At 42.2% G+C, this 26698-nt stretch overlaps 1 protein-coding gene and 1 non-coding gene across 4 annotated transcripts in view; both read right to left on the bottom strand.

Annotated features, from left to right (window-relative positions):
• Positions 1-594: 594 nt before the first annotated feature.
• Positions 595-666, bottom strand: TRNAG-UCC (transfer RNA glycine (anticodon UCC)). Its single transcript has one exon. It is a non-coding gene; the product is annotated as a tRNA-Gly (tRNA).
• Positions 667-7794: 7128 nt separating this feature from the next.
• The window catches only part of RAB8B (RAB8B, member RAS oncogene family), a 29862-nt gene continuing 10958 nt past the window's right edge, over positions 7795-26698 (bottom strand). Inside the window, exons 2-9 of one of the 3 annotated variants that reach the window (XR_009488092.1) lie at positions 20736-20796; positions 19646-19706; positions 18189-18266; positions 17715-17804; positions 16838-16903; positions 14697-14747; positions 11779-14220; positions 7795-7949 (exon numbers count right to left, since the gene is read on the bottom strand). Coding sequence is in view for 1 of the 3 variants with exons in the window: in XM_059858075.1 (XP_059714058.1) it covers positions 14128-14220; positions 14697-14747; positions 16838-16903; positions 17715-17804; positions 18189-18266; positions 19646-19706; positions 20736-20796 (500 nt within the window). In the remaining 2 variants the exon portion in view is untranslated. Of the gene's footprint in view, positions 7988-10127; positions 14221-14696; positions 14748-16837; positions 16904-17714; positions 17805-18188; positions 18267-19645; positions 19707-20735; positions 20797-26698 lie in introns of those variants that run through there. The other 2 variants (XR_009488093.1, XM_059858075.1) reach the window with 2 other exon arrangements.

Raw genomic sequence — 26698 nt, forward strand, 5'->3', positions numbered from 1 at the left:
AGCATCCCCTCTGAAGGGGAATGACAAAGCATTTGTTATTTGTCAAAGCTGGCACTGCACAGATGGAAAAGGTGGAGGATGGAGAGCAATTTCACCCCAATGTTACACCGAGACATTTTATAAAGAACAGGCCTCCTCCCACTATTCCCCCAAACTGCATAACTGGCCTCATGAAGTACAGTTCATGCCTGGGTCCCCACCTGGGCACTGTCAGTCTTCATCATCATCGTGCCACAGCAGCATGCTTCTCTTTACAGGTGCAACCAGCTGCAGCAGCAACCCTGAAAATCCCTCTCAACCTGTACCAACAGAGTCACCTCAGCAGGAAAAGAAAACTGGTGAAGGCAGAGTGTCCTCCAAGGCCCCAAGAGCTGATGCTGGATTAACCTTTTTCATCATCCTCATTTGCATGCTTGGAAAGGGCACTGGGGGTGAGAAGAAACCTGTCCACCAATTCAGATTGTGTCATGGCAGGGAACAGACGACCAGATTAGAAACTGTGGTTTGTCGTGCAGGGTTTACAGAGGCACAGCACAGCAAAGCTCGCGGCCTCTGTGCTTCCATTCGGGAACAGGTAAGACAACAAAATTTTGCTGCGTTGGCCGGGAATCGAACCCGGGTCAACTGCTTGGAAGGCAGCTATGCTCACCACTATACCACCAACGCATCTGCGCAGGAAGGTGGTGCCTGTTTCTTCAGGTCACATTCTACCAGCTCCAGGCACACACTGCTTGTTTCTACTGCTTTGGGCTCTGCTACAGGCTGCCACCGAGATGGGTGTTTCTGCGGGTAAGATATTGGCTGGAAAACTCAAGCTGGGCTAGGCACCGACTAGAGAAGATCAGCACCAGGGAGTGCCCAGGCTTGGAGCAGGACCCTGGACAGATCAGGATTAAGCTGCAGGCACAGACTGCACAGACCTATGGTGTGTGGCTGGGAGAGATGGATCTGGGTGTCCAGCACCAATCTCCAGTCCTGAGCAGCCAGAGAAGAAGAAAAGGATCAGCCAGTCTCCCTTGTTTATATGGGTGCTGGTGGTGCTTTAGGGGACGCTGGTGACAGCATCACTCCCCACACACATTGAGCCAGTGTAGGTGCATTTGTGGGTTCATACCTGTAGTGGGGTAAACACAGTCAACTGCTCACTCCTGCTCCACCTTCTGTGAATGAGAAGCATAGAAAATAAGATGGGAATTCTTCCAGGACAAAATAAACCCTGGGACATGGCTTTGCAGATACTATTGTTGGCAAAGAACACTCAACTTGGGGAAATTAATGTTTGTCCAATTTAAAAAGGTTCACATAGTGAGTAACAAGAAAAACCCAAACAAACATTAAACACAACCTTTCCTTGCTCTTATCCAGGACCAGCTTGTCTGCTTCACTCAACATTCTTGTAACCAAAGCAGCATGGTGTTCTGTATTGTCTCTGCTCTTCCTGACCCTTCTTTCTTTCCTCCTCTCTCTCTCTGGCATTGTCTGCCCTCTCTTCATTATGTTTTCATGGAGGCCACAAACTGCTGATAGCTCAGAAGTCTGGCATGGAGATGGAACCATTTGTGTGCAGCACACGGCAGCCCATTACCTCTTCCCACAGTGACCAATTCCATGTCACCTTCAGACCCATTACCCAGCCCCTACTAGCCAGTACAGTGTCCCTTGGCAATTCCTGCTTGGTCCTGGATCCCCCTAAAAATGGTCCCTTGGCAATTCCTGCTTGGTCCTGGATCCCCCTAGAAATGGTCACAGCAGCAAACAGATTAGGAGAAAGCATGGTTCCAGGTTTTTGAGTCAAGCACACGCTGGGAAGCTGGGGACTGAGCAGCCTGCAGGGAACTGAGGAAGACCTGTGTGCCCATGATACACAGGGCCTGGTGGGGGAAGCTGTGCCTGCTGCTCCACAGTCACCTGTGGGCCATGCCAGGTAGCAGGGGCAGAGGGCAGAGGATGCCATCCTGGAGCAGAGCCATTCCCAAAGGAAGCAATGAGCCTTTGGCAGGCCAGTACCAGAGCAGGATCCTGGCAGGACCTGAGGAAGTCTGGAGAGAAGAGCTCACATGGAGCAGGTTCCTGCTAGGATTAATGATCATGTGGACTCCCACCAGGGTCTCCCTGGTCCCAAAAGGCCCCACAGTGTCACTAGGGCCCTGGGTTCCACCACGTTCCATAGGATCCCAGTGCTCCCCAGGCTCCTGTCAGGTTCCTCAGCTTTCCCACAGTCTCCAGGGCTCCCTGTGTTTCTGTGGTGTCACAGTGCCTGAGTTCTGTGAAGTTCCACAGCATCACAAGGGTCTCCTGGGTCCCATGGGGTCGCAACACACTGTAGGTTCTGTGCAGCCCGGCTGTGTCCAATGGCCCCTCCCTTCCACAAGCCCCCCAGTGTTCCTGTGGCCCCCTCGGCTGCAGGAGGGGATGGTTGGGATCTCCTGCCCCTCCAGCAGCTGGAGGAGAAGCAGCAGGGACAGTGTGCAGGCAGGCCATGGCCACTTCTGTGTCCATGCCTGACCCTGTCCCTGCCACAGCCGTGGTGTGGAACACCTGCTCCAAGTCCTTGGGTGTGCAGGTGACACTAATGTCATGGCTGCTCCTGGGGTGACTCCCTGGGGAAGGAGGCCAGCAGGGATTCATTACCCACATGCTGCAGCTCCCTGTGCCCAGTGACACTGAGCCCCACTGTGAAGCCAGTCCTCTCTGGGAGACAGCCAGGGCCATGCCATGCCCTGAGTTCTCTGCAAAGCTCAGCTTTGGCAACCTCAAAGCCCAAAACCCAGTGCTGGGCAGTTTGCCCCTCACATTTTTGTCTAGAACTGACCCAGAAATGTCTGATTTGTACATGTGAGAAGGAAGGTGCATAGTCCCAGCACGTTGTGTGCACTTTAGAGGCTGCTAGGATAAGAGGGTTATTTAGTAAAGCCTTTTGTTCTGACACTTCCATCTCTGACAGATACAGATGCTTCAATTAGGCAACAATGAAGGAGTTTGACAGTGATTGCGTTGTGAAAATCAGGTTTCAAGGGAAGAGAGAAGGTCAGCAAATGCTTTGTCTCCTGGCACATTTCTCAGTCTGAACTGCAGCTGGAAATGCTTCTCTTTAGCGATGGACCCTGCCACCTTGAGAGAATGTGATGATGCTGTATATATAGTTGAGATAGCAAGTGCAAATCACTAATGTGTTTTGTTTAACTTAGAGACTGCAAAGGGAAGATGAAGGCTAGCACTGGCTCTTTGCTGTCGGTTGTTTCCTTTGGGAATACCTGCTGGATGTTTGGAAGGGGTTTGTGATGTGCAAGGGTGAGAGGGTAAGATGGTACATAGAGCTTGAGGGAAAGCACACATCTCCACAGGGCTGGATGCAGCTCAGTGGGTGTAAGTTATATGTTCAACAGCTCATCACACAAGAACACATTCCAAAAGAAAGATGCTGTGCTGGAATTGCCTTTTCTTTTGTAACCTATAAGCTGTGCACAGCTAACAATGAAATGACTCCTCTTCTTCCGCCGGTACATGCAGGATCACATTCTGTCAGTCACCAAGAGCCAGGATCCACAGCAGAGCTCTTCCACAAACTGCTCCCACACAAATGGGGCAGGGCCAGAAAAGTGCTTGGCTTTTTCCTGGGCACTGTCAGCGCTCATGAAAACAACCACACGATGGTGACGTCGACTCACAAAAGAAAGAAATGCACCAAGCCCAGCTGGAAACCACCCCAAGTGCAGAGCCAAGCGACAAACGTCTCTCAAATCATCCACGTCAGGATGACAAGGTTTCGCTGATCTTCCAGATCAGCTGCATACCACGCCTCAGTGTGGCTGCTTACCTTCTTTGAAAGATGTGTGCTATGAGAATGTCAAGAAGGCCTCTGAGATGTGGATACCACATGCCAAATTGAATCTATCAGGAGACCACCTTCAAAGATGGATACCAACTCCATCACTGTACAAACTGAGCAAGTGCTTCCACACCAAGCATGCCATGACAGAAAGTAGTTCCCTCCCTTGACCTCCACTAGGCAGCTTCTTATCTGCACCTCTAACAGTGGGGCTACGTGTTTTTCCTTCCCATGAAAACATGTGGCCATTCTCATTCAGGAGCTAACCAAGCAAAGCTTGCAAACCACTTCCAGTAATGCAAGGTAAAACATTTGCTCCTACACAGAAGGGGCCAGTGCACAGTTAAAGCCAGGAAGGGGTCCTGGAAAAAGGGTGATGATCCTGAGATATCTCCAAAGAATCCCTTAGGAGAATGTTGAGGTAGTTTGCACATTCTCCCAGAGGTAATTAAGGACAATCCCTGCCTGGGAAGTCGGGCATTACTGGATTTGTGGCCAACATGCCTATCACAGGTTACCTCCAATCTGGTCAGGGATATATTGTGTAGATTAGACTGTTCTTTCTGCTGTCACAAGTTCAGGGAAATCAGTGAGGAATCAAGATATATGATGATCTAATTAGAGAAAAGCAGTCAATTGATGCAGCCCTGGCTGGAAGGAGCACCCAAAAGTGGGAAAAAGATGAATGGCCATCTGAGTAAATTGTACAACACAGACCAGCCACATGGAGTCCTCATGAATAATATCAGGTGCCAGAGAAGCCATTTATAATTTAAATCAATTAGGTGACAAGCTGCCTTTGAAATAATAACCAACCAGCCAGCTACAGCTCTTGACCATTTTGCTGACCAATCCACTCAGATGAGGAATGCAATATTTCAACATCAGATGGTAGTAGATTATCTATTAGCAGAAGAAGGAGGAGTATATGGCAAATTAAACGACTCAAAGGGCCATTTGCAAATAGATGACAATGGAAAAGTGGTAAACAAATAGCAAAGGGAATGAGAAAGTTGGCTCATGTACCAGCCCAAACATGGAAAGGTTGGAAATGGGACATGTTTTCATGTCGGGTTAAAGGATTGTTTTTTTTTTTTCCTCTTATGTGCAGAAGGAACTCTCACCTTTTACCATGTATTATCCCTTGCTTGGAGCAACTTATTCAGTGTGTGATCAAAGGGATGCAGGTAGTAGCCATGCCTACAGATCCAGAAATGGCTACAAAAGGACAGAAAATGATGTCACTGCAAACAATTGCAAAACCAAAAAGGCCCCAGGAACAGAAAGTTAAGTCAGTGGGAAATAAGGTTTGTAAAGACAATTACTGAGGAAAATAAAAAGAGGAGGGATTGAAAGGAATGAGCAGGAGGTGTCTTTGCAAACAAACTATGGGCCAGATGATAGATAAGGCCAGATACAGAGAGGTGAAAGAAGCAATGGGGGAACCATAAATTCCATAGGAATTCCACTAATTGACACACACTGTTACGCATTTAAGACTGTGCAAAATCTCTGGATTTAGAGAAAAAGGACAGAGATGCAAGGAAGAAGAAAAATGAGGTGGAGGCAGGGTATACATTAGAATAGGGGTTTAGGTATTAGGCTTTTTGGGGAATCTGTACCTCTCAAGTACCTCAGCCAGTGGGGAAAGAGGTAGGGAAAATGTGGCCAGGAAATTAGGACTAAAAGGAGGCTACGTCCCCTAAAAATTATGAAAGACCCCATGGGAAATGCCCCATGACCTCTTCACATCATTGATTCACATTAGCTGCATAGTCTCCGAAAAAAACCCCAAGAGTTAAAAAAAAAAAAAGAACTCAGAAGACCAATTGTTTTCTTTTAAAAACACAACCAACAACTGTTACTAAAAATAATATGCAAGATAGTTTCTGATTCAAGAGAAGTGAAATGGCACCATCTAGTGACTTACACATGAAAAAGCCAGAAAAGCTGTCACTTCTTTTACTTCCTCTCAACACCACGCAGTCAAGTTTGGAAACAATGGCAAAAGTAAATGTAAAAATAAGCATGAATGCTAGAAGACCTACTATGGAACAAGGAATTGAAAGTCAAGTGTTGTACTCAAGGATTATTTTTCTACCAAACTAGGTACCTATGGTCTAAATTTAGTATGTAAAAACATTTTGGAGGCACATACAATATAAATTTAATAGTTACATACTATTGACCCAAGTATCTTTCCGGGAACAACAAATGGTTTTTAAGCAATATCAACGATAGCTTAAAGAGGCTTCTATCAGTTAGCAACACACACAGCTGTCAAAACTTATAAATAAAAATTGAGCCACTTTGGCTGCATCTCATTTTTCACTGATAAATTCAAATAGCAGCCCCTTCTCTTCAACTGATAATCACATATCATATTTGCACAGGCACCATGATCCTATGCATTTATGTTCACTGGTTCACTTTTCCAGCAGATTGCCTAAAGGCTGTCAGCCCAGAACACTTCTAAGCTACTTTTACAGATCTAAACTTTAACTGCTTCTGCACAGATTGCCTAGATCTTATAAAATATCCCAGGAATTCATCCGCTAGAAAAATTTAGACAAAAGCAAAATATTTCTTAGTTTTATATCATTATTCCTCTATGATTTTGTTGAAGAAGTATATTGAACAAAACCTTAGTAACCTTTTTCTCAAGCCGAGGTCATGTGCCCTCTGGAGGACTATCGAGGGGGGCTTTTCCTTTAGGAATTGCTACACAAAAACTGAAAGAGAGAAAGAGGTGGCGCAGACAATTTTCACCAGTTACCTCTTTTGTTCTTTGCTTTCCATGCGTATTTGATAAATAACAAAGAAAAGGTCTCCAGCAAAACACACCACTCTAAATTCTTAGCATATCTTACCCTAAGAAGTGGGGCACGCTGAAATTATAGCCTCAGAGAGAAATGAAATATAAACTTAGTTTTAAATTCTCTTTCTTTCCAAAAGGTGGCCCTCCCTATGAGAGAAAGTTCAAGGGTTAACTAACAGAGTTAAATGTTTAAATGACGATTCCTAAGAAGGGGAGGCCGAGGCGGGCAGGAGGTGCCTTCCCCATCTCGGAGCCATCCCCATCCCGGGCCTCCCCTACGCGGAGAGTCCGTGCGGGCCCCGCGCCCTCTGTCCCGACCGGGGCCGTCGCCCTCCCGCCCTGCCTGACCCAGGGCCGCGGCTGTCGCTGGCACCGACCGCAGCCACGCCCGCCCCACGCCGCCAGCGGGGCGGGGGCGGCCCGAGGGCTGCGCTGGCTCCCTCAGCGCGGCGGGAAGGGCCCTCACCGCCGGTCCCCTCCCGGGATGGGCAGGGCGGTCTCACCGCCGGTCCCCTCCCGGAATGGGCACGGGGCCCTCACCGCCGGTCCCCTCACGGGATGGGCAGGGCGGCCTCACCGCCGGTCCCCTCCCGGGATGGGCACGGGGCCCTCACCGCCGGTCCCCTCACGGGATGGGCAGGGCGGTCTCACCGCCGGTCCCCTCACGGGATGGGCACGGGGCCCTCACCGACGGTCCCCTCCCGGGATGGGCAGGGCGGCCTCACCGCCGGTCCCCTCGCGGGATGGGCAGGGCGGTCTCACCGCCGGTCCCCTCACGGGATGGGCAGGGCGGCCTCACCGCCGGTCCCCTCACCGCCGATCCCCTCACCGGGGTGGACAGCGAGGTCTCGCCGCCAGTCCCCTCAGCGAGGCGGGCCGGGGTCTCGCCGCTCCTACGCGGGAGACAAGGAAGGGGAAGGGCTCCGGCCCCGCCTCGTGCAGCACCGGGCTTGTCCCTGCCCTCCCTTCAAGCCGGCGGCCCTGTCCGCCTAAAGAGCAGAACTCAATTAATTAATCAAGACCTGCTTTTAAAGGCTGGTCCCTCCTCACAGCTGGCAGAAGGAGCTGCTCAGCCATTTCCTAATTTCATGTACACCTACCAGTGCTATTCAGGAAAATTACATAGAAACAGTACATAAGACACGTGTGGTTGCCTTTTCCCTGTGTTTTATTGGTTCAGAGCACAGTGTGAGGGTTACAAAGTCACTGCAGTTTGGGTGAGGAAGCTCAGAAGAAGCATTCGGCAGCATTAAGACAGGGACGCAAGTTGTTCAGCCTTGTTGAAGAAATTCTGTCCTTCATCTACAATACAGACCAGAGCTAGTTAGTTCCTATGTTGCCTGGAGGGTAAAAAAAGAAAAAAAGGGCGAAAAAAAAGAAAAGAAAAAGTAAGTAAAAGTAGCAGTACAGATTTGCAAACAGCATAAAAATAAATTAAACATTCACCTTTTCTTAAAAATAAAAAGTTCTATAATTTGCACTTTACTTGTGGTGAGTTGGGTAAGTGGAGTCTGCACTTTTCCACTGCATACAGAAACAAGCCTGTGGGTGAGGCAGCACTGAAAGAGAGGATGCAGCAGAGAAGGGTGTCAGCCCTGGGCCCTGCCAGCTCCTGTCTCAGAGGAAGTGTCTCAGGAGCATCATCCCTTTGTGCTGTTCTACAAAGTGTTAAACCACGGCAGAAATGTCAGGGAGCACAATGGCAGCCTTTCCCTGAGAAACCAAAACCTGTTAGAAAGCCAGCCCAGTGCCACAGGAGGCCCTGGGACACAGCCAGGGCTGTGTGTCATGGACACGCCTCTGGATGGGTGGCAGAGGCAGGAAAGGTCCCAAGTGCAGTAAGGCACCTCAGCCACCCACCCGAGGAAGGTATTTAAGATTAACTAGGGTGAAATTCTTAAGACTTAGTGGATGTTCAGAGTTCCTGGTTACTGTGGAGGCAGTACAGTGTATTCAGTAGTGCAGTTTAAGTTAACTCACACTTTCCATAATTCATTAAACCTGTTAATCCCTCAGATGGGGAAAATGCTCATATCCTGCTCATAACTTACAGCTTTATTTCCCAAATGGAACTAACAATAAATACCAGCTATGTGCTCAGAACTCGTGCAGCTTCTTCACACCAGCAGCTTCTGGCTGATGTGCTCTGCTAAAGACAGTAAAACAATTTTGAAGCAACTACAACACATACAAGAGCACAACTTTTCAGTATGCTTTGCATTCCACACCATGCCCTTTCTTTAAACTTCCAGATGGTGAGATAAAAGCTTCATTTATGTATCTCATCTCTTGAAGATTAGAATCTTTCTAAAGAAAAATTATTAAGGAATCTTTTTATATTGATGACTTTGCTATCGTTCAAGAATTCTTAAGAGACGCTGGTCAACCAAGTTGGAAAAATAATAATTTATGAAAAAATTTATTTACCACATTATAAAAAGAGGATCCATTCTACATTTGTACCAACAACTTGCCTCTGATCTACAAGTGGGCAGTATTTGTATCATAATTGCTAATCTGCAACCAAAAATAGATCCAGACAGAAGCTGTAATAAATCACCATTTTCATGTAGTGTAGGTATGTCTGCTATTTCCTTTTAACAAATGCAGATTGCAGATGTACTTAAAATGTCACTAGCCACTATGAGGACTTAAGGACTGCTGAGCATCTAAACCCAATTCAGATCTAGGGGATATGTAAGATAATGTGTGTTCAAGACACAAAGAAAACAAACTTTAGAAGCTATCTGTTATCCCTGAGTCTCCCACTTATTTCTTAGGATGTCTCAACTGTTAACTTGCTTGGGTAGACAAAACCCTTCTTTCCTTAAGGTTGTTAATTTTTGTACCAGTTGGGAGCTACTGCCAAATCACAATCCTTTGGAAGGCAGAAACTATTGCAAATATAACAGCTAACAAGTATTTTCCAAATCCCTCAGTCTGGGATTTGTTCCTCAGTTGAAGGACACTGGACAAACAGTATTTGCTATATTGATGCAACATTTGTGCTCCAGGTTATTTCAGAGTCATACCTTTCAAATAATGCTGATTTAAAACAATAACAAAAAAAAAAAGAGAATGTTAACAGCTTAAGTCAGTAGATGATTCTTAATCAAACTGGAAATTGTGTCTCCTGTTACCTTTACAGGCATTGCTCAGAAGTTACTTCAAAAGGGCATTTCATGACACTAAATGTCTGGAAAAATGGTTTCCTAGGAAAATTAAGGTCATCAAACTAATATACTTAGATTTAAACAATCACTACAGAAATAAAGGATTTTTCTGGACAACTCTAAAGAACAGTGAAGTTTAGGAACAAGCAAAGACAGGCAAAAACCCTTGTGGTTCATCACCAGTTAAACTAAGCTTTACAGATACAACCCAGCAGGACACCTTTCCACAACAACGGTATCAAAAGTAGAGTGGAAATGCCAACTGTATAAAAACTACGTGGAATATTTCATACAAAATACTCCAAAATGCTTTTCATTATGTAACTTTTATTTGAGACACACATTGTAAAAAAGTTCACATGAAATAATAAAACTATTGGACTGAAGGTTTTCTTAGGAGCTGGGTTTGGTTTTTTTTATCTATATACATCAATACACATTTAATGATTAGGTTTACAAGTTAACCACATGACAAGTTCACTTTTATCATCTGCAGGAGCTTTTCACATTACACCTTTATACCAGAGGTAAAATGTGCTTAAACACACACAGCAGAACACTTCTATTTCAAAATTAAGCATTTTTTCAAGGACTATACTTTTTATTCTGAATTTAGTAGCTATATAGCATTAAAATAATGGTAATTGAAGTTTTATTTGCAAAAATGTTCGTAAGGCCATAGGAATGCACTGAAATAGTTATATTCACCAGAAACAAGAAAAATCAATGTAAATCCTGTTTTTTTGGAAGAAAGAAATACAAGTTTTATTTATAAGAGTGAGAATGGTATAAGCAGTTCAATGAACAGAGGAGCAAAAAGACCTATTATTACCTACAGACCAATCCTTTGCAAGTTTAACATTGCAAACATTCTGTTACATTAACGGGTAACCCAACAACAGGTGCATTTTCACAAATAACACATTTATGCATTTTACATATTCTTGATGGACTTTCAAATCATTATGCTTTCACAATATTGTAATGTAATATGTACATTCAAGACTTCTTTATTCACTTGTGAAAATGATCCACGTAATTCTCTTAACTTCAGCAGACTAGTATGAGAAAGTCACAATGGGAAATATTTTCTGTAAAAAGAGCTACAGGTCTGAAAAATCAATCAGCATTTTTGAGACTGTCCCCCAAAGAGAAAAGTGAGCTGCATTAAGTTTCATGAGTGGTTTAAGCTTTAGCAATATTAGAACTCCCAGATAAGTCAATAACACATTCTATATACACTCAACAAAAAATTCTTGTGCATGTTTTGCTGAGCACAGACTGAAAGTTAAAATTGCAAAGCACTGAGACCAGTTTGTTTTTCATTTGGCTTTTTTAAAAAACCATTTAGAAAAACATAGGTCAAGATATAGTGCACAGGCATGGATGGGGCTGAGGGAAAGTTCTCCTAAAATTCCAAAGCATAAGCAGCATTTTTGTTTTATTGAAATCCACCAAAAAATGTCTGCTTTCCTGAAAGGTTAATGGCAATTTCTGGAAGAAAACAGAAATATATTTGCTGCTAAGTGAATAATAAGTATATGACTTTCATTCTAATGGGCATTAGAGTACTAACTAGTTGACTGAGGTATAGTTAAGAGTCCTTCAAAACTTAAGATTATATAGTCTTGAGCAAAGAAACACAGACTGCACAAAACAATCATAGTGATATTAGAAAAGCCTGTAATACCCAGCATCTGATGCCTAGGCAGAACATACCATTATCATCACCCGCTTGGCTAGAGGAAACCAGAGCTAAAAACCCCAGTAAAACATACAGCTGATTTGCATGCTAAGATACAGCACATTTTCCCACGTCTGACAGGGCAGACTGTACACAGAAAGGTCTCTACTGACCAAAAGTTAGCACACTGATAAAGTGCAGCCACTCAGCCATTTAATACTGCCGGAGAAGTGGGGTGGGGGCAAAGACATAAAGAAAGAAATCTGCATTTTACCTTATCCATAAGATCACATGAAATTAGAATTCTTCAGTTTCAGCAGATGACAACAAAATTGCATTAAATTCTTCTACAAATAGAAAAAGATGAACTGTACACGAACAATAAGCAAAGGGAAATATTTACTGCAGTACTTTCTCATGCATAAAGTGAATTTCCTATGGTCTTACCTCACATTTATGTACAGTTTAGCACAGCTAAATGTAAGAAAATAGCAAGTTCTTTTCTCCCTCCCACCCTCCCCCATACAGAGCAGATACCCCAATTCGCTGCTGCTTCAAGAAGCACTTCATAGACACTACTACTTACAGGCTCTTTCAAAGGGAAGTTCATGGAGACTAATATTGAATGAACATTTAACCACACAGTGAAGACAGGAAAAACAATACAAAGCATTCTGTAAACAGTGCCAAACACAGAACATGTCAGTTTTGGTTTGCAGACAACCCCTGAGATAAAAATCAAAGTATTATGACACCAAGTAAGTCAGAGGTAAATTACTGAAAATAAACAACATTCATAATTGGTGTCACAACACTTTCTGTATAGAAGCACTTTTTTTAACCATACAGAAAACATAACTGCTTTAGCCTGTCCAAGAAAAACATCAAGGGTAGACAACAGAGCAGTTAGGGTTGCTTTGTTTTTTCACTAAACCTTGTTGCCATGAAGGTTTCTCTGTTCTAGTGCAGCAACAGCAGTTTATGAGATCCACCATCTAGCTACAAGAACTACTTCTATTAAACTACGTGTGGGGACAGGCTGATAACTACCTAAAACTTTATGGAACCAGCTACTAAGGAAAAACCCTTTAAAATCAAAAACTTTACATCTAATGCTATTGGCCTGTTCGCTTTCAAACTATTTCAAACAGCCCCAGAGATGACAAATTCAGTACCTGACACAACAAAATGGTTCTCTGTGGTAACAACTAACTAACTGTTTACAACTCCAGACAACGACGTGAAGCAAAAGCATGTCAGACATTTCCTTTGACAATGACAGAACACGCCCATCCCCTAACAGCAAACATGCTGGACACAAACTTGGAGTTAAAGCTTGCAATGGTCCACGTTTGGCACACCAACAGAACTAAAGCACCTGTTTTAATTGCTCGTTGAGGAAATTTTTCAGAAGACAATAAAAAAGTAGTAGAACAAAGACTAGGTTATACAATGCTCAGTTGAGTAAAAAAAGGCAACTATGTTTCACCTCTGCTTCTAACAGTCTAGGTCACTGTACCAGTTTTTGATGAAAAAACAACTGCTCAAGCAGACCAAAGACACACATTCAGCATTAACTGCAAACTAGGAGTACATTACAGCCCTAATGCGAGGCTTCCTTAGTGCCAATGCTTACAGACATTAACAAACTATCCTTAGAATTAAGAGTAGAAATGGAAGTCACCTTTAGAAGCAGTCATTTCTGAACAAGTGCATCCACAAAGAGGTTACTCAAAACTCATGCATTCAGCTTCCACAAGCCACTTAAGTGATAGTGATGAGGCCAATTTGTGGTGATGATTTCAAATCCAGAGTGTGCTTCCTCATCAGAAACAAAAAAAAGGAGCAGACAGTCTGAGCTAACAAAGGGAAGTTAGGTGAGGAAAGACACTGTGTTTATTCAAATAACTGAAAGGTGCATCTGTGAATCAGACAGTGACTGGCAATTCAGAACACAACTTTGCTAAGTCTGGTAAAGAAAGAAAAGCATACTACATTCAGAATAGAAGCCACAGCTTCTGCATAAACAGATTTGTGCATCTAAGAGACAAAATCTGTACAAATTTGTTAAATGCCAATTGTTACAGTAATTCTCATCACTAGAGCAACAACATCCATACTGCATGGCCACGAGTATACAGCATAGAAAATAATGGAAACGAGACTTAATTTTTCCCCTGGCTCTTCTGCTTGAAAATAAATTTGTTTAAAAAGGGAAATAAAACTGTGCACAAATCTGTTAAGAATCTTACAAGTCAAACTGTGCAAATACAAATGTAAGATTGTGCTGTAACAGGCAGTAAGAGGCCAATATGGATGTGCAAAGTTAAAAGAAACATAGCAGCTTTTGCAACAGGCAATAAAACAGAAAGTAAAAAAGGAAAACGAGTTAAATCTTGCATTTGTGTCTCCACTTCATAGCTTCCATATCTGAGAAAGAAGAGCCTGACAGGTCAATAGGCTTAGTGAGCAAAATCCACTTGGTATTTGTGTATCGCAGTCTACGTTCAATGGAGCTCTCAGCAGCAGCTCGGTGGTATTATTTCTGAGGCTTTGTGACCCTGTGCTTTCAAAGAAGCAGAAAAGGTTCTAAGTGTGCTGCAGTCTTATCATTAGAAGTTCATCAAAGTAGCGTGCATCGAAAGAAGCTGCTCTTCTTAGATCGATTTTCTGTAATTTTTACTGGCCCACCTGCCCCTGATGAACTGTTGTCATTCTGAAAGAGAAAAGAGTGTCAACATCATAAAATGCAGAAAATAGTATTTCTAGCTTTCCTAGTCTCCCTTCCCACTTCCTCTGCTTGCAAAGCAATAACGAGAGCAGAGATCTGATGCAACATGTGCTCCTCAGTTATCCAGACTCCATTAATCACTTGGCCAAAAAAAAAAAAAAAAATTTACATAACAATCCAGATCTCAAGAATCAGCTGGATAAGAGACTACATAAAACATGGATCAAACTATTGCATTTTAGAACAACACATCAGTTTCAGGCTGCCCAGTGCTAATGTTCATGCAAAATAATGAATAGTTATGCACTGATGTGTAATAAGGCGTGATAAATCACTGCTTGCTCAAATTTTATCTAGTAACTAATGTAATCCCCTGGAGTTTTTTTGTAGGGCTACTACTCAGTATTATGATAGCTGTCCTCTCACTGTATCTAGTTTGTATGCTAATTGGAAATACAAACCATTTTTCTGTTCAGCTTTGTCATAATGTCTCGTGCAAGTGTGAAAAACGCCTGGTGAGGAGGGGAAATAAAGAAAAAACAAACAAGAGTTAGTCACAAGACACATTAAGGACATGATAAACTTGGACTAGCCAGACACATTAACAGTACAGTGTTCTGTAGGCCACTAGAAGCACCTTGAGTTGCAAGACACTCTACATACAGTATCTGTACATTTAAAACTTCAGTAAACATGCTTTAGAAACAAAAAATTATTTATTTTTAGTCTCCATCTCGCCAATCTTTGAAGCAAATGAACAGACCTGCCCATTGCATACCTCTGGGGGCAGAAAGAAAAATCAGCTGAAGACAAGGCTGCATTTACTAACCCTGTTTTTATTTCCCCCTCAAACTGAACTGTGCATCACAATTAGGAACCCAGAGAGGTTTGAGAAGGGCAAGCCTGGGAATTCACATTAAGGTTAGCTTGCTTTCTGTCCTCCAAAAGCTTTACTCTGGACTATCTATAAGGCTATTTAAGCTTCCAGTATCTCAATTAAAGACAATAACCTGTGAATAATTACTCTGGCAAATCTCAGCATCCCAGATTTCAATGTATGAAGGAGCAAAGAAACTTCTGTAGCAGGAAAGCTCTGCTATTCTCCAGAAGCAGGAAAAAGCAAGACTTTAGGTTGTCTGGAGACCCTAATAATCAAAGGACAGTTCCAGAATGTAAGAAGTATAAACACTTCTCCCCTCACTGTGTTTGGAATATAGCCAAAGACAGGCACTCATTTAATGTAAATAAATCACAACAAATAAATTAATGCACTTCTGATCCCAAGAACATCACAATTGTGTAATTCCCTGCAAGTCAAGTATTCAGTGAAAAGTAAACCAAATCATTAGTGATTGCCAAATGCCTACACCAGCTGCATTTTTTAATGCTTTCTTCACCATTCATGTGACAATTTTAAAAAATATTCAGAGAGCCAAACATTTTGCAGTAAGCACAAACTACTGATGTGCATTTCATGACGTGCAGGGGTTAAAATGAAACTGCCATGTCATGACAGAGCCAAGCCATCCCTCCAGAGGAACTCAGGTCTCCCCTCCAGTACTGACTCCTCACGGTCCCACTTCCAGAGTTTGCTCTAAGAATCACAAGGACACTGAAAAATCAGGTCAAGCTAGCCCAGGTGCAGCATGAAGCAGATCAGTCCATTCTAACTCTATCCTGTAAAACAATCACCCCACAATCAGAAAAAAAACACCCCTGGCTGGCACAACATCCCTCTTGTTATCTCAAAGCAACAATGTCTTCAGTTTCTAGTTAACTTGTCAGATACCTGAATTAAGCAGGTGTTTAAAGGACTTTTAAAGAAAAAATCCCACAGAAAGACTTTTAAATTATTAGGTATAAGGAGAACACAAGTCTATATTGTTGGATGAATAATTCTTAATTTAAGTGGCCTTTGATAGACTGATTTTTTTTTTTGTCCACACTTCTTATACAGCTCAGATCCTCCCCCACCCTCCCTCAGATGACACCAGTGATTTATAGTGAGATAAACTGGACTTGGGCCACTCTTCCTTCCCACTCCATTTCCTCAAGCTCTCACAGAGATCTTGTGGGTTTAGCACGAAATTTATTTGCAGGAAAACAGATTATAAATCTATAAATAGCATTGTGAGTCTTCTTCCTCCTCTAACATGAGCTTGTGACCTGGTGTTCAGGTTAATACACAAATTTCCAGCCTCATCTAAAATAAACCTAATACAGCATGTATTTAGCAGGAACCTGAAGGCTCCATGACACAGTATCATGCTACCCTGAAAGTAAAGAATCCCATTTCCTGCACAAGGCACTGCTCTAAAATTAAACCTATTCTTTGTGCAAAAGGACTTGAAATTTAAATAGCAAGGCACAGACATCAAAGGCAACTGTTTGCTACAGTAATAGTGGATTACTCTGTTAACACCCATTTTTAAAACAATTCCAGACACTACCAGAAAACCAGAAACAGTTGGATCATACCAGTAGACCCAGCAGTACAGTGGGGACTTAGGTCCCAGGTCAGGTGAGAAAGCCCAGCAGACCATGGAGCATACCTCCACAGAAGTGATTCAGGAAACACCCAAGTGTAGCACCCATCCCTTACCTCTTCCACATTTATGCTGGATTTTGCACTTGTCTCCAAAAATTTGATTCCATAATCAATTGCTAACTGGAAGAGAGGTTAAAGTTTTTCAGTGGTTTTGAAATTCCTTTGTAAAAGTAATGTTTCACACAGGTTCACAATAGGTTCATAACAGAATAGATGCTGCATGCTACAACAAACTATAAAAACCAAACCAAGCAAGTTTCATTTCTTTTTTCTCTTGCAAGAAAATTAAAGACAATTAGACAAAGTATTAGAACTCATCATACCCTCACAAAAAGTCAAAACAAAACAAAAAAAAGACATTAATTTCTCACCAAAATACTTATTTAGGCTCTAAAAGAACATTAAGCTAGAATCTTTCTTGATATGGATTTCAGACCAAAAAACTACAATGCCATCATCCCATAAGCTGTGTTACCAACAGCTGGACTACTTCAGCAGTACATGAGAGTTTGTAGCATTCTTCCTCACTTGTTTGTTCTGTAGAACAACTAATTAATTACTTAAGCTTTAGTAGCAGCACTTATAACCAGGACAAGTAACCACCTTGATTGAGTTGAGTACAATGTGGCCAAACTATACAGAAAACTTTATATTGAGATCTAGAATATCTCATGCTATAGCAAAGGTCAACGTTCTGGACAGGATCTTGCCCTCAAGACAACAGTACCATTAAGTTTATTCAAACCTGAAGACAGTTAATTGCTATTTAAAAACAAAAACCCCCAAACCTGGCATCCTATACATATAAAAGCTTCCCAAACAAGAGATTTGAGACCCACTCTCTCTCACATGCCTAAAATATACCAAACACCCAGAAGCTAGAATCCTACAAGGAGTAGGCTTCTAATAAGGGTGAATTACCAAATCTTACCTTCTCCCCTTTTTCTTTTGAGACTTGTCTTTTTTCATTCATATCACATTTGTTACCCAAGATCATTCTTTCTACATCTGAAGAGGCATGCTGGAAGAAGAAAAAGTAATCTCTCAGGAACAAAGTGCATCATTGTTGAAAAGAAAGTTGTGTGTCAAACTCCTCCACAACGGACTATTTTATTTTAGAGAAATTATCTAATGTGAAGGCATTACTGAGAGAGACTGACTCTTGAAACAAGCAATTAAAATATTAAAATAGGCTGGAATAAATACACCTCCATGGCACGTGTGCCATGAGCTCTGTGGCAGGTTGCACACATGCACAGGCATTTGGCTATTCTGCAAATGTAACAGTAGGCACTTTACTCCTATGTGGGGCATGGCCATATATGCTGGCTACTGCAATGGAAGTGAGTAATTACTTGATTTTTATTTGTCCCAGGGAAATCATAAGATGGAATGAAGCACTTACCTCTTCTATGTTTCTTATCCAATTTTTTATGTTGTCAAAAGACTTTTCATTTGTGATGTCATACACCAGCATAATTCCCTAAATAAAGTTAGGAAAATCTAGTTAGATGAGCTGTTATAATTGGCTGACTTTTGATGTATCCTGTAGTTTTAATTATAGTTCCAAAAAAGTTCAACACTGTATTATAGGTGAGTAAGTCTCTTCTCAAGGCATTATGCCATGGCTTGGAATTTACCCAAAATATTACTTTTAATATTTTTTGCCACTGTTAGAGGTCAAACACACACCTATACAAAGGTGATGTGTTATTAGCTCAATTATTAGCCTATAGTCAGGGCAAGTTCAGAAATTCTACTACAGCAGCCACCAGGGCTCTCTGGTTAAAGTCACATTTAGATGCAGCAGCTCTAAGCAGTCCAGGCTATCAAACCTGCCAGCTCCAATCTGCTGGGGCCAGCAGGAACTGTCACCCCTGGGGCTCTCCCAGGAGCTTTAGCTCCTTCCAGCAGCTCTGCACATACACTGCCATGGAATCTCAACAGTTAGCAAAGCATGGGAAACCACAGAGCCACTGCACTAAGGACAGACTGCAGGGTTCACCCTCATTTCCTAAGGCCTTTCCAATCACTCCTCACAGGACAAATAGAAGTCCTTGGCCATGGACTGGGGAGAAGACCAGCTCACTGCCAAAGCCTTTTTAAGCACTGCAGAGCTCTAATACAGTGCCACAATCATTATTATTTCTCTCTGTGCTCTGTAACAGTGGAGTTATTTGGACCCACAGCCTATGAATGGCACAGATCTGGTCATACAAAGCAGAAAGAACCTAAAACAGCAGCACAGGGAGCAACCCCCAAGTCAAAATTAAATGTGTCCCAACATAAAATATCTCAAATCATAGCATTAAGAACCATTACAAGCATTGTAGCACAAGGGTGCAGGCTTTAAGTCAATTATTTGACTTCAAGTCACTCTCAGTGGAGGAAAACATAACAGTAGGTGTTGTAGGTGATTGCATTTCTAGGCCAGACTTTGCATTCTCTACTGGCTGAAGGAAAAGCAATTCCATGAAATACACTTTAAATATTAAAATAATTCATTATCCATTTTTGAAACACTTCAAGTGTTTAAAGGAGTTGACTGCATTTAAAAAAACCCAAACCTATCTGATTAAAGCTTGGTAACATATTTTATTCAAATCTGCAGAAATTTTAATTATATTAAAAAAGACAATAGGGCTGAAGTTTCATCACAAAAAACAGGCCTAGACTGAGTACCAGCACATTAAAAAAAGGAAAAACAAAGAGTAAATCCCCAACCAAACCACAAACTTCATTCCCCATCTCTCAAGCCACAGTTATCCAGTCCTCCAGTGGAAGACTTACAGGACCCAAACTTAGGGGCAGCAAACCAGTTCCACTAGGTGTGTTTAGGTTTCTTGAGGGGTGAGCACTCACCATGGCTCCTCTGTAGTAAGCTGTGGTGATTGTGCGGAATCTCTCCTGGCCTGCTGTGTCCCTACGAGTCAGTGAGAAAAGGGTTGGGTTTACACTCAGGAGATGTCTTATTAAAGAGTAACAATGCACTGATACTTGTTCATTAGGAAAAACACACCTTTGGCTGTTTGCACAAGTTTCTTCAGCCCTCAGCAGTTTCCTCACTCCCAAGGTACCCTCCTTACATCAGCAGTTAGAGCAGCACCAGAACCGAGGCACAAAACCATTCCAGTTTTCATGCAAGCAATAAAACTCAGCACTACACAGCCTGCCCTCCAGTAATTAAAAATAAAAAGCTCTGATGCATCCAAGCCCTGTCTTAAACACAAGCTCAAACACACAGAAATAAAATATTTCAGGACAGTGCAGTGTCACCTGCAGTTTGCTGCTAAGGCCAGCCACTACAGCTCAGTGTGCTGGTGTTCTCTCCTGGGTGACCTGAGAGCAGCACCTGTCTGTGAGTGGCCCAGCAGACCCAAGTGTTTGGATGTATTATATATTTGGTGATTCCAGTCACACCTCAGGAGAGTTGAACCCCAAAGGCCTGACAAAACCCAGCTTTTTACACCTATATTACAGACAGAACATTTTTATCAGCCACTTGTGGCACTGCACCTCCTTAGTCACAAGGAGTCTGGTTCAGGCTCAGTTTCTACTAAGCCACCATGCAAGCAATTATCACTCACCTGTGCCTGGGTGAGTACAACCAGGTATCAAAGTACCAGAGGAGATTACGTTTTATTGGCTTGCATGTTTTAGCTTACAGCTACTGAGTTAATATTTCTCCTCCACAGGGAAAAGCTAAAGGCACATTTAAGAGGACAGTTTTTGATAAACTAGGAAATTGCTGTAATGCTTGCATGTGAGCAGGCTATTTCCAGGGCTACTGAAGCAGAACCACTCCAAGGGCAAGCCAGGAGAAAGCACAATTGACTCTTATGAAGAGTCAATTAATGAAAGGTATGAAACTTCTGGTTGAAGCACAAAACCTTTTAAGTATTCTTTCTCAAAGTGAATTCACCGAAAACCTGAATTACTTTGGAATACTTACCATATTTGTAGCTTGATTTTCTTTCCATCTAATTCTATTGTTCTGATTTTAAAGTCGATTCCTGCCAGAGAAAGAGATACTCCTAAGTTTTGCAGTTAATGAAAAGGAAGTGTTCAGTTTCCTTTTGGCAATTTGGTAAGAGCAAACTTAGTCAAAAGAACCATTCTGAAGCTGCCATTTCTTTCACACACTTGGAAGTGCTGAGAATGCACCAAGTTTTCAGCTGCATCCAACATGGCAAGGATAAATTATTCTGCACAATGAAAGCAGGCCAAACTCAGACTCAGTACTAGTTAGTCAAGATCATTAGAGGAAGACTTGATCTCCAGATCCTTCAATTTCACACCAGTAAGGTCACTGGTACGAATGGGTATTTCTCCTGAACATCTGACCAGTTCCTGCAGTTTAAGTCAATTCCCTCAGAGTCAGAAATCCTTCCTGTGACCCCTCAGTTCCTTTTCAAAGCCAGGATCTACTTTTGAAAACTGATGTTTGATGCAATCTAATCAGATGTCACAGTAAATGGTAATAGAACACAGGAGTTACAAGACTCCAATTAAGATTTCCTAGGAAGCTCCAAAAAGCATCAAGAAAACACTTCTCTCCTTTTCCCCTTACACTTCCACATGGTACCCAGCAGTTCTCAGATTGATTCTGAAAATAAATTTCAGATTTTAAGCCACAGATTTTAAAAAAATATTGAAAAAATTAGTTCAGAAGGGCTTAATAATGTCTTTTTAAGGTTTAGAGGGGTGAAATGGATTTCCAAACAGACCAGCCCCTTGATCCTAACTACTTTAACTTCTGGATCTCTAAATCTGTATTACAACACAGGTCCAACTGAGACTGCTCAAGCCTCACTACTACATGACTGCCAGATTTTTCAATCTTGTGACAGTATCCTCCAGATTAATTGCTTTGGAAACAAATGGCCCACTTTTTCTTCACTGCATCTTAAATTGCTACTTGATACTTAGTTGTAGTTTGTAAAAGATGGGGGTAAATTAGAAGAAATTATATAAACCTTTTTAAAATGTAATTTAATTTACAATTATAAGAAGTATCTTAATTGGAAAAATGCTGTTTCTAGCTTTAAGAATTTAAGAATTCATCCATCCACTAAACAGGAAGCTCTGGGAGTTTTTACTAGACCACAGTAGAAACTGAATATGAAATATCGATGTTCATTGTCATTTGAATTCCATTCTTCTCACATGCAATATTACTACTTTAATATATTGAAAATAACAAGTTTGGGCCACTTAAGGTGCCATGGATACATAGCTCAGTTCATTAGTTAGAATACAAATTATGAGCAAAAATATCACATCAGCACTTAAACAGCACACGAAATTAATTGCATTAATTAAAATGCTATGACTACTAGTACAATTGTAATTTCACATGATTCACTGGTAGGAAAAAAAGATACTTTCATTAATTCACACTCTTCTAAAAATGACATGAGAATTATATGCACTTTGAAAAAATCCCTATCGTATGTAACTTAAGTTTGGCAAGCATTTCCATTTTACATAGCAGAGGATATTGCCTCCCTTGTTGTAAAGATTTTTCTCCTAACTCAGTGCAATCACAGCTGCTGAAATCACAGACAATTGTATTCAGGTCTGAAAACAAATAACCTTTGTCCTGAATAGATTTTGTTTTGGCCTCAAAGGTTATAAAGCACAAATATGGATTTCTCTGGAAAGAGCATTTTATCGTGGCAACAGCTAATTAAATCAATTCTAAAAGTTCATTTGTGTCTAGGCCTGAAGTTTTGGAAACAGCTATCAGGAAAACTAGATTCAGAAAGAGAATTCTGCCTGCACTGTGAGCTGCTGGAGCTGAGACACAGCAGTGAGTGATCCTGCAGGGCTGGCTTCCTGAGAAAGGACTCCTGACTGCAGCACAAGCTTCCCATGTGCACCAATCCAGCTCTTGCACAGACTGGTTTCTCGTGGTTACTCATTTCCCTTGCAGCACTGAAATTATTTATACAACCACTCCTTCTAAAAGTCAGGACCTGCACAAAAAATATCTTCTCAGAACTTAATATTTCCAGTATGAACTTCGCCCAAATTCTCAAAGATTCATTTCAAAGCTAAAAGAATATAAAGGGAAAGGCTGTAAGTACCTCTGGAACTGGAACTTTTTGGAGGTTAAAATGAACTAGAAACTGATGCTTCTTTTGCTCTTTCACTTCGGTATGAGGAAGTGGTGAGCTACACACATTCAGAGCAAGCCTGGTGACATGTGCTGCCACTTCCGTCCCAAGTGCTCTTGCATGGCAGAGCAAAACCACGACCTGCTTAGAGCTACATCGAAATTACACCATGGAAAACACTCCAGCAACCAGATATTTCAACATAACTCCTGGCAGAAGGTTTCTGGTGTTAATCCATTCTTCTTTTGCACTGTCATACACCGTACTGGAGTACAAAAGTTTGAAAAGTTACTTAGGCCAAATAAAGAGGAGTCAGTGAATTAAAGTTTGATTGCAAAGGATCACACAGCTTGCAGTTTTAAAATGCAACATGAAACACTGCTCTTCCAGTAGGGAGAAAAAGCCCAGAAACATCTGCATGTCCATCTGAAGTTTCAGAAGCTTTTAGAAAACACAGACACAGATTAATGCTTAAGAGTGCAGATGCTAACAGGATAATTCACTGCTAAAGTGGAGTTGTCACATGAAAGTCTGACACACTGGTGTCCACCTAGCATGTCAATCTATATAAATATAGATCACAGCCATACAGAAGCATTTGTTGCAGGAATCAAAAACCTGCATTCTGCAAGGATAGAATCCAGAATGTGCAATCTGAACTGCAGTTTAGTTAGGGCTGTAATTGCTTGCATTTCCCTTGCAGCATGGGGCAAAAGCAGCTGAGGGCTTATTGTTCTTCAAAATCCTTTCCAGATCTTTGCTAACTACAGGCCAGGGGTGCATCCTCTCTCTTCACTTTACTGAGGGTATTTGCTTCCATTGCTTTCAACAAAACTCTGTCTAGGAGCACACTGGGCACACTTAGTGCCACACGAAGGCTCTCACAGAAACCCCTGGCAGCTGTATGCTGCTGTGTCCATCTGGCATTGCTCTGCACAGCTGATAAAATTGAGGCATGCCTGGTCAGTGACACACAGCCAAATGCCACAGGCCAGGGGGACTGGCCTCACCTGGCCTCTTCTGGTTTAAGCCAAGAAGTCACGTCCATCTGATATCCCAAAGCTCTTCTGCCACTCCCTCCTCCCCTACTCCACTTCCCAGCTGTTTCTTCTTATTCCAGCCCACCTGGGCAGATTTCACCTGTAATTAAGCTGCCACGCAATAATTTTAAAGAGACATAGTGAAATATTAGAAAGAGCTCACAACACTACAACAGTAAACACCCAGGAGTGCCCAGCAGCACACAGGGAGCAGTTCCTTTTCCAGCTCTAGTACCAGTGGTTTTCTACCATGAACCTCAACAAACCAGCCTGACGCAATTCTTACAGGAATGGAAGGACAAACTGAGCAGGGAGGCTGAAAAAGTTAATTTTGTTACTTTAGTTTTTAAAACAGTAGCTCACTCTCAGGGCATCACTGTTACTCTTTTGTTCTCCCCTCACCCTGATTTTAACCCTGTAGCCATCAGAGCCAGTATCTCATGTTTTTCAAGCTACAGTATCTGTTCCAGCTGGGACTCCACTACTACTTTCCCCTACAGAGTACCACTGCCTGGACAGATTGTCTTGTTTGTTCTTTTCAACAAAATTGCTGCTGCAGAAAATGCTACAGCACAAAGAAAGCAAAGAAACCAAACCAAAGTATTCTGGTTGGAGCCAGTAAGCTGTTCCAACTGTACCAGAAAATAATTCCTGAAGGTAAAGGTTTCTTTAGGGGGACTTCAGTCTGCTCAGCAAAATGATTCTGGAAGGGTCCTGTTCCTGAATGTTTTCTATGAGCAGTAAAATGCAGACACAAAAGAAACTTTTACAAACTAGTGTAAAAAATGAAACTGAAACAAAAAATCCTGCCACGAGCAGGCAAATATTAGAATTCTTAACCTTTACCTTTATTACCCAATTCAGCAGTATTTTAAGTTAATTTCTCATATGGCTCAACACTAGTTTGCAGCAGCAGGACCTTATGTGTGCAGCTGTAGCAAGAAATCAGACAGGAAATCAGCACCATTCAGGATGTAAATAAACATCAACTTCTGGTAGCATACACTAGCCTGTATATCTACTCCAGCAGAATATTGCTCCATCTCTGACAAATCCATACTTAAGGTATTCAATGTACCAGCATTTTAATTTGTTTACCTTTTGGTTTTATTTAATATATAAGCCAAAGACATTTTAATAAGTCAGTGAACACAAAAAATGGCAAAGATGCTGTGAAAACATGAATACCAGATTAGTCTGCTAGAAAAATCTTATTTTAGTCCCATCTATCAAAGAACATAAAAGATGCACCACAGTTTATTAAAACAAAAAGGGAACTGTTTTGCATGACCTGCATATAATAAAAGCCTCACCCTCTTAAAGAAGCTGTCTTCCTATTTCTCTAAATCTTACTTTACTCCTCTGAAGTAAGAATGAAAGAATGAAATGGAAATAAAACTTTTTTTTAATGGGATTCCACAATAAACAGAACTTAGTGGCACTCACCACCACTGGACACAGATCACAATAAAAGGGATGGGGGAAGGAGTCAAGGTACAAATTCTCATCACCCTTCTGAGCAAGTCAGCTTGGGAAAAACTGGAGTTTATGCATCAAATCTCAAGCTAGGCTTGATCCAGCTTCACAGCATTGGTCCTTTCTAGCCTACTTGGTTTATACATGAGGTCCTGGGGTTTTGATTTTTTTCAATGGGCTGAGCTGGGAAAAGAGAACTCCTTAGGAATTCTTTACTGCAGGATATGTAGGAGTCTTAAGATATGCAAAAAGAAAGGAAAATGTTTTCTGCAGTCACTTGGATTAAGTGAATTAAAAGCAACTTTGAACCAAGCAAGCAGATTTGTAATTTACCTTCAAAAAAAATAAGGAAGTGAGAAGAGGCACCTAACTGAAAATCAATATGCTTCACACTCACTTTGTTGAATCCTGGGAGAGAATTACTCAGAAGATACTTCTCCCTCCAGGCTCTGCATTTGTGGGCAGCCAGTGGCTGCAGCTGCACAGAAGAGCTGGGAAGCAGCAGTACTCCTCTGCTGCAGTGCTGCAGCCCTGCCTAGCCCTCCAAGGGAGAGCCCCAGCAGCAGCCCCTCACCCCTGAGACACAGCAGCTCCTTCAGCATCATCTGCTGCCAGGGCACTTCCAGCCCACTCTGAGGGGCTGGGAGCTCTGGGGGCCCTGTGCCACACCTGTGCCACACCAGGTGACACACAGCAGGGACCAGCACTGATCACACAGAGCTAGCTGGGTGAGGACACACCAGAACAGAGCTCTGGGGGCCCTGTCCCACACCTGTGCCACACCAGGTGACACACAGCAGGGACCAGCACTGATCACACAGAGCTGGGTGAGGACACACCAGAACAGAGCTCTGGGGGCCCTGTCCCACACCTGTGCCACACCAGGTGACACACAGCAAGGACCAGCACTGATCACACACCAGAACAGAGCTCAGGAGTTTCATCACCTTCCATGGACAGATCAGTACTCCAGAAACTTTTTCTTTTCAGATCTATCCAACAGCTAAGGGACATCAATTTCTTCCCACAGATTTTCCCCACAAGCTTACCCAGAGATTTCTCCTTTTTTTGTTGTTCTCAGCAGGAGCTATTGCAGGGTTTGGATTAAATACACAATTATTTTTTAATGTGGTTTTCAAGAGAACATTTTCTTGTGCTACATCAGTGTACTGTCTCAATCTGCAAAGGTAGATAAATGAAGGCTCAGAAAGTTGCTTTTAAATTAATCTTCCTAGAATAATTATAGTAAAAATTATAGTGACAAAGTAGGAGTCAAGATC

Source organism: Haemorhous mexicanus, chromosome 13 (genome assembly GCF_027477595.1).
Source record: "Haemorhous mexicanus isolate bHaeMex1 chromosome 13, bHaeMex1.pri, whole genome shotgun sequence".
In the NCBI taxonomy this organism is placed as follows: domain Eukaryota; kingdom Metazoa; phylum Chordata; class Aves; order Passeriformes; family Fringillidae; genus Haemorhous; species Haemorhous mexicanus.